This window comes from Hesperophylax consimilis, chromosome 11 (genome assembly GCF_061612785.1).
Source record: "Hesperophylax consimilis isolate HC1 chromosome 11, BYU_Hcon_1.0, whole genome shotgun sequence".
In the NCBI taxonomy this organism is placed as follows: Eukaryota; Metazoa; Arthropoda; class Insecta; order Trichoptera; family Limnephilidae; genus Hesperophylax; species Hesperophylax consimilis.
The window spans coordinates 10,928,930-10,947,263 of record NC_142846.1 but is presented as its reverse complement, the minus strand read 5'-3'; the positions used below and the strand labels follow the sequence as shown (position 1 = coordinate 10,947,263).

Genomic DNA, 18,334 nt, shown 5'->3' with positions numbered 1-18,334 from the left:
AAATATTCATGAAAACCGTCATACGGTAGATGTTACTAATGCAGTCGTACGATAAAGGTATGGTTTTGGTCATAGATATAAAAACGAGGGAGTCGAGTCATGTCAGTTGAGAATTAGTTTAAAACTGTTTCCGTAATGCGTGTCGCCAACATCGTTCGTCCTTTTTTACTGCAAATCGCATCTACCACCCGTCTTTGTTTTTACCTACACACCAAACTCATCTTTCATTCGCTTTGATAGTCCGTGCAGTTTGTTCGTAGCTGGGCGACAGTCATCACACTTTCGTGACGTATCTTCTATTTCTAGTATCTATTTTTTTTTATTTAATACATCATTTTTTTAAAACATAATATATTTAATAATAATACATTTAATACATATTTTAATATTTGTGTTTTTTACAATAAATGTACAATGTTTACAACTCATGCTGTTTTAATTTATACTACACTTCCATTAAAAGCATTTGCTTGTGGATGGAAGAGGAGTGTACATTTGCCAAAAAATAATATAACTTGGTTACAAAGCAAAAAATAATTCATCATCATCACTTTTGGCTCTACAACCCCTGGTGGGTCTTGGCCTCCTCAAGAGTCTTCCTCCACTCATCTCGGTCCCGAGCCAGCTCTCTCCAGTTTCGAAGCTCCAAGGCAGACAAATCTTTGAGGACGTTGTCGCTCCATCTTAACCTTGGCCTTCCCAGGCTCCTTCTCCCTATCGGTCTTGAGCTCAGCAGGGACTTTGGTTCTTGATGCTCGGTCATTCTCTCCACATGACCTAGCCACCGAAGTCTTCCCAGTTTTATGAATTTTGTGACGTTTAGATCCTTAAACAGAGTATAGAGCTCATTGTTAAAACGTCTGCGCCAAAATCCATTTTCTAGAACCGGTCCGAAGATGCGCCTCAAAATTTTCCTTTCAAAAACGTCCAGTGCTCGCTCATTCTTCTTAGTTAGAACCCACGTCTCGGCTGCGTACGTAAGCACAAAAAATAATTACGAAATTTAAATCCAAACAAATTGTTGTATTTGGAAAAAAGAAAAAAATATTATGTAGCACTAATAGATTATTGTAGGATAATTTGTGGGATTTTCAAGTGAAACTAGGGGAATCAGTTCAATATCAGTAAAATATATTTTTTTATATAGTTCAATATTTGTTTTTTTATCATTAATGCTTCTTTAATTATTTTTTTTTTTTGGTAAACTAATGTTTAAGACAAGATTTTATTATGCATAGCACAAAGGGTAACAATTATTTTACAAGCAATAATTATTCGCCTGAAACACTCATCCACATTGAAAAATCTCCTATTAATTATTATTTTTTTTGGTAAACTAATTTATTTTATTTATTTTTATTTATTTATTTATTTATTTAACGCCCAGAGGGCTTTTACATGTGGGTGGTACAAATTTAATGACAGTATTGAAACATAAGAAAGAAAAGAAAGAAATAATAAAAATAAAATTACATAAGTATATGCGAGAAACAAAATTAAAAATATCAAGAACATAAATTAAAAAATACAGCGATTTGACTGGTTTACAAAAATATAACTTCCATTTAGGAATAGTATTGAAATAGGTCTTTTACATAATCCACAAAATTCGCAAAGTTAATGTTAAATATATCGACATCACCTAAGTATTGGTTTCCCATAGTGTGAAACCGTTGTATTGGGGAGTTCGCAATGTAATTTCGCTTATGTGTGTTGCAGTAGAATAGTGTATTTTGTCGTGTTGTTATTGTAGGTATTCGTAAGTTTATGAGTTGCAGAAGTTCGCAACAGTCGAATTTAGAGTTTAGAATCTTGAATAAAAAAGTTAAATCGTTTATTTTACGCCTGTCTTCCAGTGTGTGTATTTTTAGAGTGTTTAATAAGAAATGATATTGTAAGTCTTCTAGTGGGATATTTAATTTAAAATTTATAAAACGCAGAAATTTTTTTTGTATTCGCTCAATGTTATTAATGTGAATTTTGTAAGAGGGAGACCAAACTACTGAGTTGTATTCAATTATGCTTCTAACTAGAGATATGTATAACAGTTTAATGGCTTGTATGGAGTTAAAGTTTTTAGTTGTTCTTAATACGAAGCCTAGTGTTTTCATGCCTTTGTTTACAATTTGGTGGATATGATTGGCGAAACTTAGTTTTTCATCCAAAATAATTCCGAGATCTCTCATTTCCGTGACTCTTTCTAAAGCTGTATTGTTAATGGAATATTCAAATAAAACAGGATTTTTATTTCTGCAGAAAGTCAGGGTTTTGCATTTGTCTACATTTAAAAACAGATTATTTTGTACGCACCAATCTTTAAACTTATCAATATTTGATTGTAGTATTTGGCAATGATTTACATCAGTTATTTTTTTGTATAGCTTGATGTCATCAGCAAAGAGCAATACCTCGACATCGTCGAAGCAATTTGTTATATCGTTAATGAAAATGAGAAACAAAACGGGACCAAGGTGACTACCTTGCGGTAGGCCACTGGTCGCACAGAAAGCTTTCGATAGCAAAGATTTTATTTTAACAAATAGTTTACGATTAGTTAAATAGCTAGTGAACCATTTTAGCATGTTGTCTCTTACTCCTAGGGCAAATAGTTTTCGGGTTAGTAGTTTATGGGATACTTTATCGAATGCTTTTGAAAAGTCTGTATATATGCAGTCGACTTGTTTATTTTTTGCAAAAGATTCTAATATAAAGTTTTGAAATATTGTTACGTTAGTTGCGGTTGATCTACCTTTGATAAAACCGTGTTGTTTTTGGTCGATTAGTTTTATTAATTTGGGATAGATTTCATCAAGGACCATTGATTCAAAAAGCTTAGAAAGTACTGACTGTATACAAATGGGGCGATAATTGGTTATGTCAGTGTCGTCTCCTTTTTTGAGGATAGGTGTAATGAAGCTCGATTTCCAGCGGCTTGGAAAATATCCAAGGAACAAGAGGCGGTTGAATAGTACTGTAAGCGGTTTAGATAATGCATTGGAGCATTTTTTAAGGAATATTGGTGGAATGTTGTCTGGGCCAGCAGATTTTTCAGTGTCTAAGGAAAGTAATTTCTGTTCGCAAGATTTTTGTGTGATATGGCAATTTGTTAAGTGTGTAGTATTACTAAATTTGTATTCGGGTATTTTATCATCGGGGGTTTCGTCATCGTATACGTTTTTGAAGAAATCTGAAAAAAGGTTTACAATGTCTTGTGTATTGTTTGCACTGATTCCATTCATTTGCATTATTGGTGGGTAATCCGTGTTTTCATTGTTTATTTTTTTTAGAAATTTCCAGAGATTTTTGGATTTAAAAACATTATTCTCGATGGTAGTTATGTACATTTTGTAGCAATGTTTAGAAAGATCTTTACATTTTTTCCTAGTTTCCCTAAAGTTTATATAATCAGCTATGGATTTGCTTTGTTTGAATTTTTTGTGTTGTCTTTTTTTTTGCTGAAGAGAGGCAGTTAGCTCCGATGAGAACCAAACTGGGTAAGTATACTTTTTCGGCGTGTAAAAAGGTACATAGGATTTAATAGTGTTAGAAAATGTAAAATAAAGTATGTCTAAAGATTTATCAATATTTTCATCACACAAAAAAGACCAGTCTATATTTGAGAGATGGCAGTTAATTGAGTCAAAGTCTGCTCGTTTAAAGTTCAGAGTTTTTTGTTCAGGTTTGGCATCGTTATCACGGGGTATGTTTAATTTCGTGTATAGGGGAGGATGGTGATTGTCGGCAGGTAGGAGCGGATCATTAGACAGTTCTACAGATATTTTAGGGATGTTTGATAGTACCAAGTCTAGTAAGCGATCGTTATTATTATAGATGAAATTGTGCTGGTACAGGTTTAAAAAATTTGCTGTGTCCAAGATTTCTCGTGCCCTGTCATTTTCGCTTTCGTTTGTGATGTAGCCGCTGTCGTTGGATTCCCATTTTAGATTTGGAAGGTTGTAGTCTCCAAGAATAACAAGTTTTGAGTTTGGATATTTTGACAACAGATGTTCAACGTCTTCACAATGGTTTCTGTATGTTTGAATATCGGAGAGTGGTGGTAGGTAGGTGGTTCCAATAATAATTTTTTCCATTCCAGTAGAGATTTGCACAAATAAATGTTCAATGTTGTTGTTTTTCGTCGGTAACTTCCTAGATGAGTACTTTCGTTTAATTGCTATTAAAACACCTCCACCTCTTGACTTTGAACTTGATCTGGCATTTCTGTCACAACGACAAGAAGAATGTTTAAGACAAGATTTTTTTATGCATAGCACAAAGGGTAACAATTATTTTACAAGCAATAATTATTCGCCTGAAACACTCATCCACGTTGAAAAATCTCCGATCTGAAAAAAGGAGTTTTTTCAATGTGGATGAGTGTTTCAGGCGAATAATTATTGCTTGTAAAATAATTAATGCTTCTGATTTCTTCTGGTAATTTATTGAAGAAATGTTTTCCTCGGTGGGTATAATGGTGCTGGGCAAAAGAAGTGTGTAGTTTAGGGCATGCAAATATATATTTAAGTCTGGTTCGATTTTCAGTTATGAATGAGTATTTATCTTTTTCTTTTATAATTTGAATAATTGAGTTTTTCATAAATAAGGTTTCAAAACTTTATTTTGGTATTTTGGTAATTCTTATCAAAATGGTTTCCGAACATGTTTGTAGTTCGAGTCATTTACAAATAACAGGTCCTCAACTGTTGTGCGAGTGTGGTAATAAATACTATTAAGGCGATGCACTACGTAAGTCGTGTAATATTTTAAATTGAGCCGCTATCAATAACAACCCTTACGTATATGGCGATAAGGTTTTAATTCCCGCTTAACACCATCCGCCTGTTTTGATTTGTGCAAGAAAAAAAGATAGCCAAAAAGTTCCTTTTATTTTATTTTGTGGATGTTCAGGCATAAATATTTAATTTTTTTTCGATCATTTTATAAATAACTTAATTTGCCACATTATATTGGAGATTTTGAACTTTAAAGCAGTTTTCATAGGCCTTTACATTATTTTTTTTCAGGGCTTATAAAAAGACTTATCTAAAAAATACTCGATTATTTCAAAGGCCAAGATGTATTCCACTCGCAGTATTTAATTAAAGCATCTGAAACATTTCTAGGCGACCAAATTTTCAAACCAAACATAATTTTGCATTACTACGTATGGCATCGCCTTAATTTGTTTATCCAAAACGTTCACACAACACCAAGCTTACATCTTATTGCGCTTAAGCTCGTCTGGTCCTGATTACCTTAATTATCCAACAATGAAATTATAATTCGTTAAACGTAATGTCTGGGAAATTCAATTAAGCGCTTGCGTCACTGCAGACACATTTAATTAGTTATTTAAATCCTGACTTGCAGAAGGTACCAAGTACACTAGTACAGTATATAGCTGCTACTGCAAAGTAGTACCCAAAGACATACTGCCACCGTAGTAACGCCTCAGCATTCCCACGACCGCTGACGCAATCCACCTGCCACCTGTTTGCAGCCAATATTTCACCATAGTATATTTCCTTGCAGACTGGGGGACGCTAATAATGCTAGATACTAGAGGTGGCTTCGTATACAGGCTGCTGTAGAAGTCTTGCAATTTCCTTGACCCTTTAGCTTTTGCAAAAAATCGGAATCGTTTAACTAATGAAAATCTGTCTCCTTCGTAGGCCACTTACGATGTTTTTACTTTCTTCCAGAATGTTCCATTAACTCTGATGAATTTAAGGCGATGCACTACGTCGTGTAATATTTTAAATCGATCCGCTATCAATAACACCCCTTACGTAGATGGTGATAAGGTTTAAATTCCCGCTTATCACCATCCGCCTGTTTTGATTTATGCAAGAAAAAAGCATGGCCAAAAAGTGCATTTTATTTTATTTTGTGGATGTTCAGGCATAAATATTTAATTTTTTCCGATAATTTTATAAATAACTTAATTTGCCACATTATACAATAAAATCATAACCGAAAATGGGTTCGTAAATAGGAGATTTTGATCTTTAAAGCAGTTTTCATAGGCCTTATACATTATTTTTCTGGGCTTATAAAAAGACTTGCTTACTACTCGCAGTATTTAATTAAAGCATCTGAAACATTTCTAGGCGACCAAATTTTCAAACCAAAAACACATGATTTTGCATTACTACGTAGTGCATCGCCTTAACACGTTGACTGTAACGGTAATTTTCAGAATTCCGGTCTAAAAAGCCAATTGCATTTAATTAAATTAAACTCTAATTTTTTATAATTATACTTTATGTTCATTTATTAATAAATTTTCTTTTATGTAAGCCAGCATTGATTTTTTGTTCTCTTTTCAGAAGCCATCTATCCATATTAGCACAGATATTCTACGAATTTTATCGTATTTTAGCGCATATGGCAAGTAAACACACTACGAGTTATCTCGTAGTCGGCGTCCTAGCAAAGAACGCAATCTACGAGTTATCTTGTAGTTGGCAGTCAACGTGTTAAAAAAAAGAAGATCATTAATCATTACACATAGTTTGTAAAAGAAAACGTGGTTACGTATTCAGTGTGCATAATATTGTTTGCATATAGATACTGTACTTTCCTTGATGTTAGTGTTTGAGTTCACCCATAGATGGCACTATCTACAACGCAATCAATCCCTAGCCGGAGTTTTATTGACTTTATGAGTTTGTGAGAAAACCGTAGAGATACAACAGATAAAGTTTTTTTTAATACAAAAAAAATCTCATCAATTGTTCAATTCTCATCTCATCGTTTTAATATTTACGTTTATTAAAACAACTTCGATATTTTAGTAATATCCTTAGTCCAGTAAATTTAAACGTCTTACATTGCATCAAATGGGGTAGTTATGATATTTTGTATATTGTACATGATGGGCCAAATGAATATAAAGTTTTCGACCTCGGTAGACTTCCGGATCTTTGAAAAAAAAATTTTTTCAGTATTTGTCTAATATTTCAACAAATTATTTTTTTGAACTTTAAAAATTACCCAAATTTATCATTTTTGGTCATTTTTAACAAATTTTAGCGGTTGCTGTAAAGCTCTGAAATACCTCCTATATATGTTTAGTAATTATTCGCCATAAATATTATCATTGAATGAAGTTTACCGCATTATTTATGAACGCATTAGAATTTCATTCATTCATACGATATCATTTATGTGTATATATACATGGGTTAACTATGATATCATTTATCTGATCGTGCATAGCAACAATGCTTAGCATTAATTTTCCATTTTTTCAATGAAATCCGTTCTCTTTGCGCTTTTCAGTCCGGTTAATGAGCAGTGATCACCCCCCTCTTGAGGTTGGTATGGGGAGTGGCTGGTGGCTTATTATTCTAGTAGTCGGTAGGGTATAGTAGGGGGAGACCCTAGAAGGGCATCTTGCCGATGGTGGAGACCTTATGGCACCGTTGACTGAATTGCAATTATTTACCTTGTCGGAATTAATTTATTCTGCATTTTGATGTATGTTACTCCTGTCGACGTTTTGCAACAAAGAAAATAAAGGTATATTATCAGTTTTGCACTTTACTGATGATCTTCAGTAGTTTATCTTTTTTTTTACAAAACTGAGTTACGAACTACAATCTATTAAGGGGAAGCCGAGAATATGTAGGTACTTACCTAATTATTTCAATGCTTTAAAATCAGATTATCCAAGAGACAATTTGAGCTTCATTTATCTCATCGGAAACAATCTTCCCAAGATGCCTTCCATAGATATTGTTTGGTATTGAAACAGTTTTGGATAATATCTATCTATCATTTCCTTCATTAAAAACAGCCTTACCCACACTTGAAAATAAGAAGATTATATTTGTTGCATTGTAAATTGTCGCAAGTACAGCATTCGAATTCGTGTCGCGTAGCAAGAAGGTGCAATCGTAGTGTCTTCGTTGTATTATTCACATGCTTTGTGCAAAATATCAAAATCATATTAAAGATTATCTCGTTTCGGAGGAAATTTCACCCCATGAATAGTGCAAGTTCGTCGACAGCCCTATTGCCGGGATTGTGGGGAATTCAAGGTAGTCTGTTCCTTCATTCCACTTCCCGTGATTTATTCAAAACCAATTGAATGAGCTCCTCATTGTCGTATTTATTGTGGATTTGATTTATAGTTCATTTACGTGTAATAGAACACGTTATAGATATGCTTAGTGCAACTCAAAGTGACCAGCTCAGGCACGGAGGTTCCATCGAAGCCAGAGTCAAGTTAGCCTCACGGAAGCTGTGCTTACTGTACACGGCCCCCAGATACTGTAGAAAGTAACTGCTAACCTTGTACAAATCCCTACTGTTGGATTTGGCAGTTACTTCTGGTCTGGAGCCCAAAACACCTGAAAAAAACCTCGACTCTGCAGAAACGGGCATTCCGTTTAATAGATTCCCTTCCCTTAAGAGGAAGCTACAAGCCAAAAATGTGTATATTTGTATGACTTATATCGTCACGAATATATACATATGTAATTATATTTTTTTTTCTTTTCTTTATAAAATAATTAATCAATTTACAGAGTATAATCATTAATGTTAACTAAAATAATTCATAAAATTAGTTTTCACTGCTTTTGATTTTTTATTGGTCTTTTTCTAAAGAAGCTGGAGCATGTGTCTAAAAGAGTGGTGAGCATCAAGATGAAGAATTCTATCTAATATAAATATTAAAATTTATAATTAATTAAAAAGATAGTTTCATCGTTTTCGTATTTTTACATTGAACTCTTTAATTGCTTTTAGTAGGTGTTTATCGTTTTCGATTGTTCTGATATTTTATATATAATAGGAATTAAAATCGCTCGAAAAACGTAGTTCAGAACCCTCAATTTCAAGCACAAAAGTGGTTTTAATTTATTTTGTAAATAATTTTATAACAAAACAAAAAAGTTAATCAAGGGAAACTGTCACAGATAATCTTAGCTATAATATTGTATTTTTTTAAAGTTGTATTTTTATTAAAAAATATATTTTAGTAGTTTACATTTATATTTTTTATTGAATAATTAAATTTTTTATTTGTTATCTACTCGAGGGAGACGTTAGGAAAACGTTCAATTTATCTACAGCATATTTTTGGTAATCATAATGTAAACCAATTCGTTATAAAGATTAATCGAAAATAGTGATTTAGCATTAAGCTTCATCTTTACAAACGTATTGAAACCCTTAGAACACAGGCGTCATCCTTGTTCTACCGGTATCATAATGGAAGATGCTCCGTGGAACTAGCGTCATTGATCACTTAACTTTAAATCTGTTTATATATTTTATTTATTCCTCTGGATTAATGTTTTTAAAGACAACAAACTAATAATATGATTTTGTATTTCCAGTGCGAACGGTCACCAATGGACTCAGGTGCAGAAGAGAGCGGGGAAGAGTCAGGTAGCGAGCCCGAGTCCCCGGGCCAGAGGCGCGATCGCAGTCCGTCGCCGGACGGGATGAACATGCACAGGTATGGGGCCTTTAGGTAACTATACAAGGGCGGAGGGTCATACTATTTATTCTTACTAATAACCGCTAGGATCTTACTAGTTAATGTGTGAAAATTTTTACACAACTGATAATTTAATCCACCGTGGATGAATTGAACCCAAGCGTTTGCAAACTCAGCCACTGTCCCGGTAAAAAAAAAAAGTTTTTTTTTTTTTTTTTTTAAATTTTTTATATTTATATTTTGTACCTACATACTGTGTGGTTCAAATTCAACAATATTTTTTGTATATATGTGTTTTAAACAGTCATTTCCTGCACTATTTACGAGTATAATTTCTTAAATATTGTTATACATGTATGTAAAAGCCTTAATAGGCGTAAAATAAATTAATAATTTAAAAAAAAAACTATTTGGTGCATTAAATAGTAAGATTTGAGAAGAATCTGTTATGGAAATCATACATATCAAAGCAAAGAGCTTTCAAGTAGCATTAACCCCTAGTATGCCAAGACATCCACCGTGGATTTGCTAGTAGCCCGCCGAACTTGCCACGATTTTATTCATTTATTTTAAATGCATATTTACAGAATAAAAAATTCCAATAACAAATATACATTATACAAATACACAATCATAATTGCCTAATTAGGGATTTAAATTTATTAATGCTCAGGTGGAATATATAGCTTATGGTATCTTGAACCTTAAAAAATAATACTAGCATACTAAAATACATTGTATTCTTTTGAAAGTAGCTATAGCTTTGTGGTTATCCATTATAAATGAAGCAATATTAATTTGTTAGATTAAATAATATATTTTATTAACGCCGACCGGTTTCGGAACAACCGTTCCTTCCTCAGAGACGTATGTTTGCCCTGAGAAAGGAACGGTTATTCCGAAACCGGTCGGCGTTATTAAAATATATTAGTGGTTCTAACAAAGTAATATTGTTTCATTTAAATATATTGTATTCAATTGGAAAGGAAATAATGTTGATTAATATTATTCTAGCCTCTAGTTTCGTCAATTGCAAATATGTTTATTTTATCTGTGAAAAAGCACGTCGCTAAATTTCATGTCAAATATCGTAATTCCGATTTTTATGTAAAATACACATATGACTTATAATAACTCTTATTAAGCTGGAAAATGTAATAAAACTCAAGAATTCTTTCCTATGTTTTTAATAAAATTAGAGGGAGAAAAAACATTACTCCGAATATAAGTAGCTATCCTACATAATTATGAGAGATAAATAATATATATATACATAATATTATTGTTATGCACATATAAACACATTGTCTCGTAAGACAGCACTATTAAAAAAAACATAATTTTGCAAAAAAACAAGTAAGTTATTACGTAAATTATTTCAGCCGGCGTACGGCGGGCGATTTGCATTTTACTCCCGGCATTCCAGGGGTTAATCTACCGTGAATGGTTGTTTATCAGTTGTGTACAATTTTAAACACGTTTATTATTTTGACGGCCGGCGTGGTCTAGTGGTATACGCTTTTGACTACAGATCCGAAGGTCGCGGGTTCGAACCCGGCGTGCGCAAATAAATTTTATTTGATTAATTTGTGTTATTTCACAATTAATTAATTAAAAAATAATATATAGTATGTTTGCGGCACGTTCCAGAGTGGAAGATACTCTCAGTATCGCCCTGGTGTAAGACCACCATTCAGAATTGAAACGTTGCTTGAAATGGCTTTAGCCGTGTTTGGTGACCAGATCTGAATAGCCAGGTACTTCCCCACCTTCCTCTTCCCCATCTCCCTCCCCTCCCCAATACCCTCAGCCTCACAACATACCCCAATTGGGGATGCCATAGTCTCACTGGCTCCAGACGGGAGCAGTTGGGACTCTTGTGCGGTATTACTGTAAAAAAAAAAATAAAAAAAAAAGTAAAGCCCTTAGTGTATATTAATATATCTACTAACAAGATTTTTGTTCAATCATAAATTAAGCCATTAAATAGACATTATTTAAAGCGAGTTAAAAAATAAGCCAGAATTACATAGACATTATTTAAAGCGAGTTAAAAAATAAGCCGTCATTACATAGACATTATTTAAAGCGAGTTAAAAAAATGACACTCCGGTGGAGTAGAGAAACTTCCTGCAAATATTTTAATCTTGGCTTTGTTATGTTATAAAAATCCTGTGTCAAAATCACCCCTCTTCCATTTTTTTTACATACTTTTTTAAACCACTCTGTCATTTTCTAAATGTTTCAGAGAGTTATTATAGACAGGATAGACTTGTTCCATTTTTCTAAGTAACCCAAAATTTTCCTTAATTTCTTCAATGTTAATGAAAAGTTTTATAATTATTTTCCAGGGACGCAGGACCTGAGGGAATATTTGGACCCGGCGGGCCGGTCCTATATCCCCCGGGAGTCATCCTCAGTTTAGCTGCTGCAGCACAGGAACAAGGTGTGTATGGTAATATTACACATTTTTTTATAAGAGTGTTTTAATTATATTTTCTTTATCGTACTTACTTCATTAATACATATCATTTGATGATCAGAAATTATTATTAGAGAAACTGATGAAATAGAAAGGGGCATTTTTGGCCTGGAGCTCTGCATGCCATTACATCAAAAAGGCAAAAAAATATTTTTTATTTATTATATTTTCAAGGGTTTTTTTTCCGCTGTGAGAAATCATATCGGTGTGCTTTGGTTTTGTCGCTTCAAAATCATTGCTATCATAGTGATCGGATGATAACAAATAAAATATCTGATCTCGAATATAAAAGTACGGGTACTGATTTAAATTTAATTTTACTGGTAAAATGCCAATTGCCCGCCGTACGCCTGCTGACATTTTATTCATAATAATTACTTCTTTTTTTTTTCAAAATGATGATTTTGTGAATTGTTCCGCCTTACCAGATAGTGTGTTTACATATTAATAAAAAAATAAATTTATAAATGTATATATATATATAGACCGGTCAGTGGTTGAGTGGGCATAGCGCTTGGGTCTCACCCGAGCGTCGCGTGTTCGATTCCTCGGCTGGCTAAGTCCTCCATCACAACACAAGCAACATTTTCGGCTTTCTGTGGTGGTAGTAGGAGATTTTCAAACATTGTTAAGTTATTCGTAACCCGGGAATGTTTGTCTTTCTTTAAAAAAAAAAATATATATCTAACCTATGAAGTTTTCCCAGGACCCCTACTTATATTCAGAGAAATGATTTTTTTTCTCCAATATTATAAAAAAAATATATAATTTAATGAAAAAATACAAAAATATTCTTGAATATATTTATATTTTCCATCTATACACGGTGTCCGGAAACTCGTAGTACAAGCGGGAAACTGGAGAATCTACACCACATGGGGAACCCAAAAAAACATAAAGTTTTTTGATTTGAGCATTTTCAAAAAAAAAACCAAAAAAAAATATTTTTCGGCTATTTTAGGGTTTAAGTTTTTTCTGGTGTTTAGGGTTGAATAACAGATGTTTTAACCCTGCAGAGCAGAAATATTTTATGATTACACCGGGTTAAATGAAGGGTGATTTCAAAATAATGCTTCAAATCCGAGTTTCTTCATTTGTTTTACTTTCAAATAGTTTTAATTAGTTGGGTACTTTGATCTTCAGTAATAATTTATAAGAATTTGATTAAAAAAAAAAAAAAAAAAAAAAATCAACTTCAAACTCGATTTACTCGATAACGAAAGCTCAAATAAAAAAAAATATATACTACAAAATCGACTCCAAATGTGATGTAGATTCACCAGTTTCCCGCTTGTACTACGAGTTTCCGGACACCCTGTATAAGCGTTCTTTACAATAAAATTAAGTCATACATGACTTTTGAAAATCTGAATTATGGCAGTTGTCATATAATTTTGCAACATATTTTTTACACATATTCAATTGCAGGTGACCAAACGACAAGATATTATAATTAATCGTTTCCTTGCCAAGCGAATAAAATATATTTTTGAGCGCTTGGAGCATTTTTAAGATTCAAAATACTATAAAATGTTTTTTTTTCTATTATTAATTGGATTCTTCTGCATTATTACTAAATAATTACTATCCGCTTCCAGGTGGCACTGGCCAACCACAATTCATCACCATCCCTCTCTCAATGGCCATGGCTGCAGCGGCCGCCTCGCAGACTACCACCACCGCCTCTCAGCAACAGCACCAACAGCAACAACTACAGCAACAGCTCCATCTGCAGCAACAGCAGCAAAACAGCAACAACCAGTCAAACGGACTCCAGGACCTGTCCAGGACGGGCAGGAAGTGACACCAGGAAGAAAACTTCAACTTAAACTAATGGAATTGACTGCCAATGTCACACTTCGACAAAACTAAAATATGATAAGGAAACTGTAATGTTCATAACAGGGAAAAGTGCTAGGAGAATAGAAAGTAACTTAATTGACTGCCGATTTATGAGCACCAAATTTTATTTTATGTAAATGCAATCAGAACATGAAACTGTCATGGAGAAGTAGCAAAATAATAAGAAAGAACACTACCAACAAGACCAAGAAATTGCCAGGAAAAATTATAGGATGATATTAACTAAAACTTCCACAAACCAAGACCATGAAGCTAGTTGGAAATAAATTAAGAACAGGCGAATAGGAAGTAAATTTTGATCAACCAACGTCAAGAAACTGAGGCACAAATGACGGATGCAGAGCGATAATTAATACTTAACCAAACTAAGAAACTGCCAAGGACAAAAAGATAGACAGATAACAACTAATTCTTCAATAAACTGCCAGGGACAAGATACAGAAGGAGAGCAACTTCAACAAACCAAAACTTTAATCTACCTAGATTAGATCAATTAGCTGCCAGGAATAAAGAATGCGACTTTAATTAAAGCAATTAATTGCTTACTATTGTGTAATAAAAGGATACACAGGATACGTAATATAAATAACAAAGACTTCATCAACAAAACTCTTAAAATCAACTCCAAAAGCCAACATCTTTGTAGATTCATACAAAAACCACAATGAAAAAAAAAAACGGGAAGGGAGTAACTTAACACTTTAACAGCCACGGATTTTAATTACTGTTACAGTTTGTCAGCTGTTCACGAGCCTCACTAGTGACGTTTTTTCCTAGAAAACGCTGACCACTGTTAATTAATCGGGGCTGATTAAAATTTCAAGCTCTTTTCGTGATCCGCGTTATTGGAATGTCTACAAACATAGGCAATTCATTTACTTGAGGTACACGGGTGCAAAGAGACAAAACATCGCCCGCACCGTCAGGGCTGGCCCAATGCGGGCACAATTGAAGCAGTCCGCTCCAGGTGCCGTTTTGCCAAGGCGCTGATAATACCCAACACCTCACGATAAAGCTAAAGCTAAAACAATCCAAACACATCACGATAAAGCTTTTTTCATAAAAACAGTTCTACATAAATATACAAATAATCATCTGAGAATTTTTGATAAACAGTGATCACCTTCCTAGGCTGGTTTACTGATTTTGACAAGAGGCGCAAAATTTTACTTGCGCCAGGCAAGTTCGTGTCAGGGCCGGCCCTGCGCGCCGTTTAGTTACTATTGAGTGCATGCTTACAAAATAAGTTTTTTAATTTCAATAAATGTAACTTTTTTGCAGGCTGATTTTTAAATAAAAAAACAAAATTATTTATTTTTTTATTATTCTCCTCAAAATATATAAGATCACCTTATAAATATTAAAAAGAAAAACTATTATGCGTTTAACTATAATAGTTATTTTTCTCTAAATCTTACAATAACGTCGGCGAACCATAGAAAGCCATCTTTAAAATACGCAGCTGTTAAGGAAGAAAAAAACCTCATGAATTAGGTTCGTGAATGGCTGTTAAAGTGTTAAAAAAACAGAAGGAATCAACTCTAACCGAACAAAATCACATTCAACCAAGATTTTACGCAGCATAAGGAAATCAGATCATATGGTTTTTTTACATACAGTTAAATTTTGCTGCATTGAATTAATTACCGAGCTTGAAAATCTTAGAGTTTATTATAATTTTTATGAAACAGTTTTTTTATTTATTTATACGTACTGGGTTTTACAGACGATTTCACTTAAAAAAAGTATGAAATCATTTTTTTCCGTAAATTATGTAATAATTCATTTATATACTTGTCAGTTAGTTTTTAATGCTCGTTTAGTATTTTTTTTTTTACTTATTCAATCTAAGCAATAAATTTATCTCTGCCAAGCAATTTTAGGAAGTTAGTAATGACTGATGACTTACTTCAACGACTGTTAACTTTCGACAGTTATAACTCAATTATAACATTTAAAGCAAAAAATATTGTTTTGCTAATTACCTCGCTACTTCAACCGCTCCTAAATAATAATAATTTCCTATAACCTGTTAGGGTTATGATAATAAATTATTTATACGGGAGGGGTCAATAGCAATAAAACATATTTTTATTTTACTTATGAGTTCAAATAATTTTTTCATTTATTTCGAAATTACGTTTGGAAGTCTTGTAAGAATAAATCTGACAATTTAAATTTGTTTAAATAATAATAACATCATTGATTTTAAAATCAAACTAGTCGTTAAAAAAGTTTTATAGAATAAAAACCAGTGACTACCGCCATCTATGAACAAATCGACAAAACAATAATTGCACTAAATTCGATTTTTGGCTCTGGGTATATTTTACCCTCAAGGCTTGCACGAATTTTACTGTTTTTATGCATAGTTATCGACTGTGTCTTAACTTTGATACAAACACCTCCATAATTAATACTTTAATTATGTTTTTGTACAAAAGCTTCTTTGTTGACCGCATGCCAAGAAAATTGTTGAATGTTTTAAGGATTTACTTAGTTTTTCACACTTACAGCATGATTATGGTCGTAAATATTAATAGGTTTGTTCATTGTCTTGTCAGACTAAGTGTTCCAACCTTGATTTCATACACCTGTTGGTTAAACTAGCAAAATTGACATCTCTATTATTTAGCATTTTGCTGTAGGATTTTCCAAGGTTTTTATGACGGCAACAATTTATTAACTTCTAATTGGCTACCTAATACGGCGAGACTTATGGATGTAGTTCTTACATTAAACTATGGACTTATCCCACAATGTAATGAAATCGTTGGAATGTAAGGTATTTAAATTAGATCCTTATTTTGTTAAACAATGATGAGCATCTGAGTCATTTATTCTAATGCAAGATTACGGTGAATTGAAGTGTTTTGTAATGAGTAATGATCCTTCGTAATCATCTAGTTATGTTTCATTAACCTTGCGTTATGTAAATTGTTTATAAGTCATAGGTATCAACATAACAACATTATTTAAAAAAAATGTTTTCATATTTGAATATGTGTCATTTTTACAGTGGACTAAACAAAACCATTTTTATTGGTCGATGGGTAAATGGTTTATGAAATAAAAAATAAATTGTTGGGTTAACCTGTTAACCGGGCGGGACGTATAAATACGTCAAACGTAAACACTATCGGGTACGGGTAGGACGTATAAATACGTCCTTGAAATATATGTTGCTCCCTGGAACGATCGGGACGTATATTTCCGAACATATCACACGGAAATTGAGTTTTTAATTTTTACATATTTTAATTTTTTAAACTCAATGTTTCTCTTTTATCTGTGTGCTTTTATTTATTGTTCTGTAATTATAACCTTTTTAATATTTTTTTGTAATCTTTATAATTGTTTGTAAATATTCTATTTTTTAAATTCGATGTTTTCACTTTTTTTGATGCATAAATAAAAAATAAAAAAAATAAAATGAACGTCCACCGGGCGTGACGTATTGATACGTCCTAGTGAAGGACTTCGCGCCCGTTATATGCTGCGTAATTCAAAACTGAACTCCCCGGTTAACAGGTTAAGGAATACTTTGATATTTTGTTAGAAGTGATTGTGATTTGGAAAAATATAATATGATGTGTTTTAAGAATTCACTATGTAAAAGAAATTCATGTAATTAAAACAGTTTTCAAAAGAACTGTGAACTTCTTCATATTAATAATAAACAGTAGGTTTGTTTCAGAGTGGAAGAGATCAGAACCAAAAAGTTGTTTGAATGGCTTTAGCTGTGTTTGATGAGCAGATCTGAATAGTCAGGTACTTTCCCACCTTCGTCTTCCCTTCCTCACTAGCTTTAGTCTCACAACATAGGTACCAAAATAAGGTATTCTCACGGTTTTTTTACTATTCTCGAAAATAAAAGTTATATTTATATTTATGTAGAAGAATAAATTTTCAAGAACAATTTATTGTACATGTTCATTTTTATTTGTGAATATGACTTCAGGCCGGGCAACGTCGGTGACAACCGTCTTACCATCCTGTAGCGTATTCAACGTCATAATGACATTGCAGCCAGTTGGAACCGTTTAGAAATGTTCAATTTTAAATCGTTTTTAAAGTTAATAATTATGAATGAAAATATTAAATTAACTTAAAATCTTACAAACATTTTTAACATTATTCTTAGTTTGTGAAAATACCTCATTGTGGATGACATAGTCTCACTGGTTCCTGACGGTTGGGAATTATTAACAGAATAATTGTGAATTTCTTCATATTTAGTTTTGTTTATTCCCATATTTTTGTTTTGTGGACTTTCCAAGGTATACAACTAACTAACATAAAAAATTAACATTTTCCCATTTTCATATTTCTTTGTCCACCGACTTCTGACACCCGCATAAGACTAAGATCATCAAATTTTACGCATAAATGTTCAAGTCTTATTTTGTACCGTAATAAAATAAAGGTTTATAGAAGCAAAGAGTTTTTGTGGCACTTAAAGCCTCAATTATATTTTAATGACCTGTGAAACATTGTAATTTAATGGAACACATTTAATATATTGTAATGACCTG

The 18,334-nt window shown here is 32.8% G+C and overlaps 1 protein-coding gene across 5 annotated transcripts in view; it reads left to right on the top strand.

Annotated features, from left to right (window-relative positions):
- Window positions 1–15,482, top strand: part of bs (serum response factor blistered) — a 284,696-nt gene extending 269,214 nt beyond the window's left edge. The window contains exons 3-5 of one of the 5 annotated variants that reach the window (XM_089637294.1): window positions 9,351–9,472; window positions 11,806–11,900; window positions 13,535–15,482. In XM_089637294.1, the coding sequence (XP_089493420.1) occupies window positions 9,351–9,472; window positions 11,806–11,900; window positions 13,535–13,740 (423 nt within the window). In that variant the 3' untranslated portion in view covers window positions 13,741–15,482. Of the gene's footprint in view, window positions 1–9,350; window positions 9,488–11,805; window positions 11,910–13,534 lie in introns of all 5 variants that reach the window. The other 4 variants (XM_089637292.1, XM_089637295.1, XM_089637291.1 and 1 more) reach the window with 4 other exon arrangements.
- The last annotated feature ends 2,852 nt before the right edge of the window (window positions 15,483–18,334 follow it).